The sequence below is a fragment of the Pempheris klunzingeri genome, chromosome 7 (genome assembly GCF_042242105.1).
Source record: "Pempheris klunzingeri isolate RE-2024b chromosome 7, fPemKlu1.hap1, whole genome shotgun sequence".
In the NCBI taxonomy this organism is placed as follows: Eukaryota; Metazoa; Chordata; class Actinopteri; order Acropomatiformes; family Pempheridae; genus Pempheris; species Pempheris klunzingeri.
This window is the reverse complement of record NC_092018.1, coordinates 11,542,450-11,553,339: the sequence shown is the minus strand read 5'-3', so window position 1 is coordinate 11,553,339 and position 10,890 is coordinate 11,542,450. Positions and strand designations below refer to the sequence as shown.

Genomic DNA, 10,890 nt, shown 5'->3' with positions numbered 1-10,890 from the left:
TAAACATCCTCCATATATACACACATACAGATACACCCATGATCATACACCCAATAATAATACCCTTAAAACAATACATTTTAATTCATCACACGTGGAACTCCATCTCACATTTTTATCACGTTTCACATTGTTTTTGTTAACAAAGATTTATGTCACTGTTTCGTGTCCTGCCATAGGCATGCAGACACCAGAAGGTGTAACATATGGCTCAAGGGGAAACTAATTGGAGTAATTAATACCTGCAAGGGGCGACACGTGATTGTGTGCCCTCGGTTGCCCAGGTGACGGGTGAAAGGTGCGCTGTAGGAGCGGGGAAGACCCCGGGAAACTGACGTCACTAGGCGGAACTCCCCTCCCCTTCTTTGAACCGGCATCCAGGAGGCTGCTGCTGGGTGACACCCGGCCTCAGTCAGATCATACACGGGCTCCACAGAGGGATTCCGGACATGGTGTCATTTGGCTCCGAGACGGTTCACAAACGGAGACGGACGACCGGCGAATCCTCTCCTGGAGAAGCGCTCACACCGGTGCAGCAGCAGCAGCAGCAGCAGCAGCAGCAGCAGCGGCACACCGGCCGGCACAGAAAGCAGACACTCATGTCCAAGCTGAGTGACTCCGGCTTCGAGGAAGACTTGGGAGCTTCCCCGGGTTCATCCCCGGCGCGGATAGATGTGTCCCGGCTCTGCTCGGACGAGCCTCCTGCAGGACAGCTGTGCAGCTGGTACCTCCAGTACGGAGACATCGGCTACAGGATCCAGAGGGACAAAGAGGCGCAGTTTCATCCCTGCAAAAGCTTGGCACGCCAGCCACAAGTAGGCTATAAGACACTTTACACAGTGATGGGTCAGGTAGATTCATGGAAACCACAGTTTTTCTAGGTAGATTAGTCTACATTTAACCCACTTTTCAGATTTTACACCAATTAAGGGAGCAACACCTGCATCTCCATAAAATATTACGTCATCCAAAATAATGGCTCACTTTTATCTCTAATGTTATTGATGAACATTACCTTTTGGTCAATGTTTCAGAATAATTCAATAGTTTCGTAATCTTTTTCGACATAAATTACTCCAATAGATGACATTTTGATAACTAATCCTATAGTTTTCACTACCTACCCCTCACTGTCTCTGCATATGTTGCCCTGAAACTGACACAAAAATCTTGCCATTGTGAAACTAAAGAAGGGTGAATGCATGAGGGATCAGTGACATGAATACTCAGGGATCAGTGACATGAAAATATCCGTTTCCCTGCCATAAAAATGCAATTCAAGAGGTTTATTGTCACTTGTTGTTACAAGTACATTTGTGTGGAATTCTTTAGCTGAGCGCTGTGTTACAGGAAGATCTATAAAGACAAGATATCCATCCATCCATCCATCCATTTTCTATACCGCTTATCCGTCAGGGTCGCGGGGGGAGCTGGAGCCTATCCCAGCTGACCACAGACAGACAGACAGACAGACAGACAACCACTCAGAGTTTAACCAGAGTTAAAGACAAGATATATATATGAAAAATAAACTAAAGATATATAAAGATCAAGGCCTATATAGAGAGAAAATTAACATAAAAATAGGTACAGTAGGTATTACTTTTGCTCTGTTGTTTATATTAATGGTGTTTTATTTGCAGTTGACTTCAGAGGCTCGGTGTAAGCTCGTCAGCTGGCTCATCCCTTTGCACAAACACTTCCGTCTGTCCTTTGAGTGCTGCTGCCTGGCCGTGAACATCATGGACAGGTTCCTGGCATCCACACCAGTGGCTGCTGACTGCTTCCAGCTACTGGGAGTCACCACACTCCTCCTAGCCAGTAAACAGGTGGGTCTTTGAGTGTGATGAACGCTTGAGACAGATATTTCGCTCATCGTAGCTCACTGACTTTGTGTGCGTTACCTCATCCAGGTGGAAGTGGGCTCACCACGGATCAGCCATCTCCTGTCGTTCTGCTGCGATGCCTTCACTAAGGAGCAGCTCTGTAACCTGGAGTGTCTCATCCTCCTCCGTCTCAACTTCTGCCTCGCTGCACCTACCCTGGCCTTCTTCTTGGACTATTACACCAACCGCATTGAGGCTGCCCAGCTTGTGTCTGGGAGCACAGGTGGTGACAGGTTTGCAGGAATGACTCTACATGCAAAGAGAAACAGGCAGCGCAGCAACCTCGCACGAAAGGTGTGCGAGTTGAGTCTAGCAGACTACGCTTTCAACAAATACCCGCCATCTCTGACTGCTGGCTGTGCACTGAAGCTCGCCAGTGAGTTACTGAAAACTGAACTTGTTGAGCATCCAGATGTCCCGTCACAGGAAGACCAGTGGGGCCGCTTTGCTGACGAACTGTGCGTCCATCCAGCCTCTGCCCAATTATCTGAGGGCGACTCTCTGGAGGTGAAGGGTCACGTCCTGTCTGAGAGTCAGGGGAGCTACAGCCACACTCTGGTCCAGGAATGCGAAGAAAACCTGAAGCTGCTGGTGTCATTAAACCAGGAGATGCTGGAAGTGATGTCTACCATGTGATATAAGCCATTCAGATGTTAGCAAAATACCAAATTCACCTTCATACTGCAGGTTATATTCCTGAGGTTATTTTCAGTTGATGATCAGACACCTCTGTGTCTGCTAAACCTCATGTATACCTCATAGACAATCCGTTGATTGCACCTACTGAATGTTTCACAATTAAACATACTTGTTTTCTATTTATTAATAATGGGTTTTTGTTTATCAGTTAAGTATATCGAAATATTCTGTTTATTCTAATTAATTCTAAATCAAAGTCAGTATTTATTGTATATGCACTGACCTGCTGCACGTTTATGTTACTGTTGCAACCTTTTTAATGAAGGACCTGGGAAAAATGTGCTGTAATTAACTGATTTTTGAAATAAACGATCAGTAAATGAACTTGTGTTGGTATCTGAATGGATCATAAAATGTGATGCCACGATTCAAACTTAGCTGATGTTTGATATATAAGACACTGGATGACATGAATAAGAAATCAAATGATTTGACAACCACCTAGACTTAAATAAAACTACATAAATCTTAAATGTGAGGTCCACAGCCATCTTTAGAAATGATGGACGTAGTAAATACTTATCTCTGTGATTTTTGTGGTTTGTATCTGTTTGCCTAAAGGTCAGTTTACCCACATCTTTATTTACCCTTGCATCACAATTTGAAACAGAGCTGTGCCAACACAGCCTGGTCAACTGAGGGGGCTTTCTCTGATAATCCATTACGCGTTTCATCTCGACCTGCTGACACAGTGTCGACCACACAGGTACATTCAGCGTTAAGGACCAACTAGGCTCACTCTTGTTTGTTTACTAATAGAGGCATTTGTCACGAGTGTTTACTGAGCTGTCTGCTGTAATTGCCCTCTTCCTTTTCCGCTTCGCTTCTAATGTGGCAACAGGCCATGACCTAATTTGGGTAGATATTTTACGCATTTGGACAGAAATTACGCACGGAGTGATATGGTCATATGAAATAAAGCATTATTGATAATAATATAGCTTAAATGTATGAATTATGAAGACAAAAGCTAAGGTGTGTTACTTTATAAAACAGACGTAGTTGGAAAAAGCCATGCCAGGCTCTAGCAGGGCGCAAGGGAACATTTGGCTGCAGGCGGAGGGTCTGATACAGAGAGCACCTGCTGTAATGGCGCCGTTATGCGCGGTACCACTTAACACTTCAGGCCAGAAAAACCGTTAGTCTGCACCAATTTGATCTCCGAGGACGCTGTCACTCCCTAGAGACCAAGTAAGTGCATTTGATTGGGCCAAAACTATGAGGCCGCGGCATGGACAGACACAAGCCGGGAGAATTTCGTCTATATCAGCTCTTATTCAAACCAGGGTCCTTTAGTCCTGCAGCCACATCTGACCTGTTGAAGATGCAACGAGGCAGAGCTGTGTTTGGCGATGTGTGCCGTAACCAAATGGATCAACGGGAGAGGATGAGGAGAGCTGCAATAAACAGAAAGGTATGAAAAGATCCTCTTCACAATGACACAAGTGATACAGCTCTGTCAAGTAGCGTTAACAGACTGTCCACCTGCAGGATAAAGTGCTGGTGCCCAGAAGCAGCAGCCCGGTCAACGTGTATGTTGAGCTCCCCTGCATCATCGAACAAGGTATGTGCACCTCTGACTCAATGCGTGTAAAGACAGTATGTGTGAATAAATACACGTCAAGGATTGAGTCACGAGTCACACATTTTTTGCTTTACAGCTTTCTCAACAATCGCATGGGATGATTTGGAGGACTGCGCGTCTGTGGTGCGACGGGAGAGCGACTCCCTCGGCTCTCAGGTGAGGAAACTGTCTTATTTTTATAAAGACGTTTCACGTGTCGTGTCAATCATCAGATTTTTCATGTAAATCCACGCATTCCCCCACTTTCCGAGAGTTATATCATGTTGGCAGACCTTCATCACAGCCAGGCTGTTAATGTTTGACACGATGTGCTGGAATTCTGCACGAATGAGATCGCTGTTTACCCATGACATGCAGGCTACCGCTAATTGGCTGGACCTCACAAGTTTTGTCCACAAGCTGCCTCTTTTGGCACAGCTCACCGTGCGCTCTAAACAGTTTACACGACGGTACTCTCACTGAAATGGCCACCAAGACATGTTCTGCCATAAAGCCACTTCACCCTGCTTGGTCGTGGTGGGATTTTCAGGTCTGGGGCAGGTTGATTTCTTTTGTCGACTAGGTTTTTTTATACGTATATGTCTTTTAATCGGCTGCTTTACTCGTCCACAGGTGAATGAATCTGATGGAGATGACCAAGACTTTGGAGATTATGCGTTGGATTTCATGGCAGGTGAGTAAAGCAAACGTTCTTTTTATTAGTGAGATGCACCATTTACATCTGAGCATTAATTTTGTGTGCTATGTTGTTGTTGTCATCACCATCATCATCATCATCATCATCATCTAGCACTGAATAAATCCTCAAAACTAAAACATGTTGACTGCGTGTTTGCCTCCTCTGTCAGATTCTCCTGCCACTCTGGAGAGCAGTCTGTCTCCAGCTGAACTGGTGCCATTTCAGGGATGCGTCATGCCTCTCCTCACACCTCAGCAGCACTCGTCTTCAGGGTACAGTCAGGTTCAATCCTCCACAGAAGCAGAATACTCACTCGCCCAAGACGGTGCTCTATGGGAGGGCATTGCTCAGTGTCGAGGCAGGATGTTGGGAGACTCATTGGAAGTCAACAGTCAGGTAAATCTTCCATCCATCCATCCATTGTCTATACCGCTTATCCTTCAGAGCCAGGGTTTACAAGGAATCACTAATGAACTCTGATGAATTAATCAACACTTTTGGTCATTTACTCACTCAGTCATAGTCCTTCTGTTGTGTCAATGCTTTATGTCTCTAACACAGCAAAAGAGATCTTTTTATTTAACCCAGTTTTATTTAAAAATGTGCATACTGGAGAGTTTCTGTAAACTAGTAAAACCTAAAATTCTCATGGTTAAATGTATAGAAAAAGTAGGTGTAACACATATTCACACAGCATATGCATACAAAGAGGTAAAGTTAAGGTCTCTCAGTTTGAGCACTGTGTCCTCATGCCGCCATGACTGAACATGTTCATCTCTGTGTGTCGGCAGTACCATGAGACTCTCCACAGAAAACAGGGACAGATCGACTCCCTTCAAGAGAGAAACCATCACCTCAGGCAGCTGGCCAGCCGGGCAAAGCACCTGGCTTCAGTACTTGAAGTGAGTACATGACTGAGACTAACTCTCATGCATGTATTGTCATGAAGTACGTCTAATCTTTATGTCTGTTGATCTTGTAATTCCACCATTTTTCATTCAGAAACTGATGACAGTCACAGACCCAAATGTAGGAGAACCAGTGTTGCCTTGTGGTGAGAAAACCTCACTGAGTCCCTGTAAGCGGCAGCGGCTGGATGAAGGATATGAAACAGAGTCCTCTGACTCAGTGGAGGACATGTTGAGGGACGTCAGCACGCGCTGCAATGCTGTCCTGCACGGCGCTGCTGCTGGAACAAGATCACAGCAGGAATCAGAGACTGTGCGCCTGTACGGTGCATTCTCAGGCCTACAGACCTCTATCTCCAAAGACAGCAGCACTACAATAGACGGAGCCGAGCCTGAAGAGAGTGTCTCATCATTCAGAACTTCTATCAGAGAACACTGCACCATAAAGACTCAGGTGTTTCCTCATGGACGTGCCTTCACCTCAAGGACTCAGCAAGGAGGATATCGCTTTCGCTGGGTTCCGAACCACAGCTGAAACCAGGGCTAATAAATGTGCTTCCAGTTAGTGATTTGAAAGTGCCATACGTCTAGTCTACACGAGAGTGGAAGGAAGTGTGGGTGGGCAGTGACTTTTAATGCTTAACTGATAATCTATAGTGATATCTGTAAATGATTGAATAATGTCTTCCTCAGGTAGCTTGTAAGCTAATCAGTCAGAGGTGGTGCCTAACAAAGGAAATAATACTGCCCAAGCTTTTGTTTTCATTGTGTTTCTGTTTACATGCCGCAAAATGTAAGGATCTAGCCAAACAATGGAGCAATGTCATGTTTATTTTTACACCTCACAGCATGTTTTGTCAAATTTGTGAAATTTAAATGACTTTAAGTTTGGAAATTAAAAATGCATGTTTTATAAAGCTGATTTGGTGAGATTTCTATAATGCAAGAAGGGGATATTTAAACAAATGGAAAGAAACTGTGTTCAATGTGAACTTTCCTTGTTTGAGCAGTGAAACAAATGTGACCCCATGACCTTCTTAAAGACGCAAGGACTTCCGTCCCCTTTGTCTCTGTCTGAGTGACTGTGTGGTCTGAGAAAAGGGGCGCAGACTCATGATGCATTGCAGCCAACATCCTTGTTTATATCCTTATTTTTGGAAATTGAAACACATTGTTTTGAACGATTTGTTGGTCTTCTAAGCCATGCTGTCAAATGCTTTAGCTGTACAAACAGTCTTCCCTAATGGAAAAAGATTATAAGCATCACATTGTTCTAAAAAAATTCTTATAGATTATTCTTTTAAAACCTAGATAAGAAAAGCCTGAGGAGTTGAATTTAGGAGGATGTGACCCTCTGACCTTTGAGTATCTGTGATGTAATCTTCCTTCAGCTTCAGCTTTGACGGCTTTTAGCTGTAGAAAGTGGCACAATGTTGCATCTCAGGTCAGACACCTGTTTAAACCTCCCAAACCTGTGCCTGTTTACTTAAGAGCAGTGAAGGCAGCGCTGCAGCCAAGGGGCTGGGGACAGTTTACAGTACTGCTGCTGCTGTCATGAACACTAACAACACAAATGAAGATAAGTAGACCCTGATAGAGAGATGGATGTCTGATTAACACAGGCCTGACATTTCATCTGGGGTCGATTTGTATAACTAATAAACAACTGATGATACATTTGGATTATAAATTTAAGACTTTGGAGAAAACTCCACAGGTAGACTCATATTATCTTCATCATATTGCATAAAAGTTTATCATTACAACAATACTAATTAATCATATGCATATGTTATTGTTCGTATGTTTCTGAAATAAAAGATTGACACTGTTTTATGTGCCTCAACAAGCAAAATTCAAGCAAGATATTTTATTTCCATGCCGTCTGTTCTGTATTTAAGTCAGAACAAGGCCTATGTGTCTTTTCTTTGTTCCAGTTTAAATCCAGCAGCTGCATTTTGAACAAATTTAAGTTGAAAAAAGGTGGAATTGGTCAACCACATAAATAAAAGCATGGATTAATCTTTCTAGATCCTTGTGAGATAAAGATGACTTTCAGGACAACTGACTTGTTCAAAATTCAAATAAGTCTTAAAGAAAACACAAAGATTTTTTACTACATTGTCGATATTTAGAGACAGGACCCCAAGCATCTAAGAGGGCCAAAAGTGATTACTTAAGTTTCATTTTCATTTAGTTAAAAGAAGTTATACAGTTACAGAGGTCAGAGGAAATACAGAATGTTGTATTTCTTAAAGATAGAGCCACGGGGAAGTGTGTATAATGGGAATAAAAAAGGCCCTAAAATTGAACCTTGGGGGATGCCACATTGAATGGGAGCAGGACTTGAAGAAAAGTTTCTTCTATTAACTGAAAAGATTATTTCTCTCAGGTAGCAGGTTATACATTTTAACACAGGGGATTTTGCTCTGCTTTGCCCAGGTGTTGCTGACCCAAAAAAGAGCCACACTTTAAATTCCTGCTGCCAACGTATATCAAACAGGACGCTTATTGTCAAACCTCAGCCTCTCACACACCCCACAAGCCTTCACGTCAGCTTAGCTCGACATCCAGGCGCGCCTTGAGCCACTTTTACTGCAAATCAATCCGCTTGTCAGTGACCAGCAGCGCTGAGGAGAGTAAACGGGGGGCGAAGCTTTGTTTAAGCTGGTTGTGACACATTTGACCGGTTAAGCTACCGCCAAACTGCGGGGGGCAATGCGGGAGGAGGAAGGAAAATACAGACACAATGAGTTTCTAAGGTGACTAAAGCCAAACCTGGAGGGAGGCTGCAAACCAGACGGAGTCCCGCGGGAAAGAGGGTGGTAAAAATAAATGACTTCTTCCTTTTTTTGCGGAGTGATGCTGATGTGTAAAAGAGTTGTTGAAGAAGTGCGTTGCCAAGGCATATTTTTCATTTTAAAGCAACATAAATCAGGGAGACACCGGAACAACTGAGACAAACGGTGCAAAAACAAAACCCACACAAAATTGTCTTTAGGATTATATCATGAAACTCACACAGACAAACAATAATAAAACAGCCTGCATCAGTTTAAGTACCTGCTTATAATGAACAGCCCACAGAAAACGAGCAGTAATTACAGAAACATATTTATTAACATAGAAGCAAACATGTAGGTTAGTGTTATTTTATGAATAAGAGGCCTGCATTGGCCTTTATAATGGATTTATAGAACTGCCAACTATTCATCAGAAGTTAAATGTGCATGTGGCCTCTCAGATGTGCAACTGATGGGTTTCTATTTGTGTCTGTATATCTGCTGCATGGATTTGAAGATACGTGGCTGCCTGATGGAGGAGCTCTGATGGAGGAGGTCTGGTGGAGGAGGTCTAATGGAAGAGCTCTGATGGAGAAGGTCTGACAGAAGAGCTCTGATGGAGGAGGTCTGACAGAAGAGCTCTGATAGAGGAGGTCTGGTGGAGGAGGTCTGATAGAGGAGGTCTGTTGGAGGAGGTCTGACAGAAGAGCTCTGATGGAGGAGGTCTGTTGGAGGAGGTCTGATAGAGGAGGTCTGGTGGAGGAGCTCCGTCAGCACGTGTCTGCTGCTGCGTCTCTTTGAGAGCACCTGTCACCCAGTTCCGGGCTCGAGCTCGGCGTGTGAGCGCATATGGAAGTGGCAGGTGGCGAGAACGTGCGCAGCTCGCGCCATCCAGCCCACTTAGCGCCAGAGCAGCCCGCGGACACGAGACCTCTTCCTGAAAAACATGGTGACTGTTGAAGGGAGAGAAGTTTCTCCTAAATATCTATTAAATTAAACTATTTGTATTTTATTGGTGTGGGCGTGTTTGTTGATTTTTTTTGCGATAAATTCATGAAAATATGTGAATTATTTCATTTCAGTTAAATGATATTTAATGTATATATATTTTTACGTCTAAAATGAAATTGAAAACATATTTTGCAGAAACACTACACTGTAAAATTTTTCGTTGTAAATTTACAGTAAATTACTGGCTACTAATTGCATTACTTTCACAGTAATTTGCTGTAAATATTTACTGTAAATATTTTACAGTAACTTACTGTAAATATTTCACAACAAATTACAATAATACAACTGTATACTGTAATTTCACAGTTGCTGTGACTTTGACTTTACTGTGATATAGCAGCATTTACCTGTATAATTACTATACTGTAACATATTGTAAATTTTACTTGTTAACTGTGATTTTACAGTTTTTTACTCTTACAAACATGCTTTGGATCTGCTCAGTAAAAATGAAATGAAATAAACAACAAAAACAATGGCCATTTTAAACTTTTAATACTTTTAAACATAAAAAAAACAATAAAAGCACTTGAAAGTGTACTTTTAAAAACATTTTTGAACATTACAGAACAATCAAATTTTTGCATTTCTACTTTGACAGCCATTCAAAGTCCACAAGTTTTTTCAAGAGAGTGCTCACATGTGGGTTGACGCCACTCCGCTTCTTGCCCTTTGAGCCGGTCTCAGGGTTGATTCCCAAGAAGCACCTGTAAACAATAGACAAAGAAAACAACTTTAAGTTTTACACCAATTTATATATTGCATCAAAAGGAAAAAGTTGAAGAGCGTTACAATACCTTTGGATAAACTCCAGAGTGCATGAACCATCCTCAGGATACTGCAGATTGAAGCTGTAGTAGCTCGCAAAAAGTGCAGCTATACTATTGATGAATCTGGCATGTGGTCCCATTACCACTTGTCCTTCGATGCACAGCATCCAAGCCCTTGGCTTCATCATGTCACCTGAAATGAACAGCAAAGAAAATCTAAGTCAATGTACTCCCCTGGAATGATGGAAAAAAGCTATCTGAAATATCTGAAACCACTGACTGGACACCAGCTAATGGCACTACTTTTAAATATCAGTATCAGAAAGATGGAGACATGCTACAATATTAGAAAAAAACATGTCAAAACATTGATCAGCAAGTTATTTAAAAATATCATTTCTAGCTTACAGCTACAAATGTCAATATAAAATCCAGATATACCGTACCTTGGACAATTAAGCAGGGGGTGCTCGGTAATGCCACTGTCCTCTGCACATCAGCAGCAATGTCACATGGCTGTAAAATAAGACATAGCATACATTTATAGTAGCAAAGTTTCAACATGG

At 42.6% G+C, this 10,890-nt stretch overlaps 2 protein-coding genes across 2 annotated transcripts; both read left to right on the top strand.

Annotated features, from left to right (window-relative positions):
* Positions 1 to 449: 449 nt before the first annotated feature.
* LOC139203602 (cyclin-O) lies at positions 450 to 2,522 on the top strand. Its single transcript, XM_070833418.1, has 4 exons — positions 450 to 815; positions 1,644 to 1,829; positions 1,914 to 2,348; positions 2,418 to 2,522. The coding sequence occupies exons 1-4, from the start codon at positions 450 to 452 to the stop codon at positions 2,520 to 2,522; spliced, it is 1,092 nt and encodes a 363-aa protein (XP_070689519.1).
* Positions 2,523 to 3,816: 1,294 nt separating this feature from the next.
* Positions 3,817 to 6,292, top strand: LOC139203601 (multicilin-like). The gene is made up of 7 exons (XM_070833417.1): positions 3,817 to 3,999; positions 4,077 to 4,149; positions 4,247 to 4,326; positions 4,783 to 4,843; positions 5,019 to 5,245; positions 5,641 to 5,751; positions 5,852 to 6,292. Exons 1-7 carry the CDS (start codon positions 3,817 to 3,819, stop codon positions 6,290 to 6,292), a joined length of 1,176 nt encoding a protein of 391 aa, XP_070689518.1.
* The last annotated feature ends 4,598 nt before the right edge of the window (positions 6,293 to 10,890 follow it).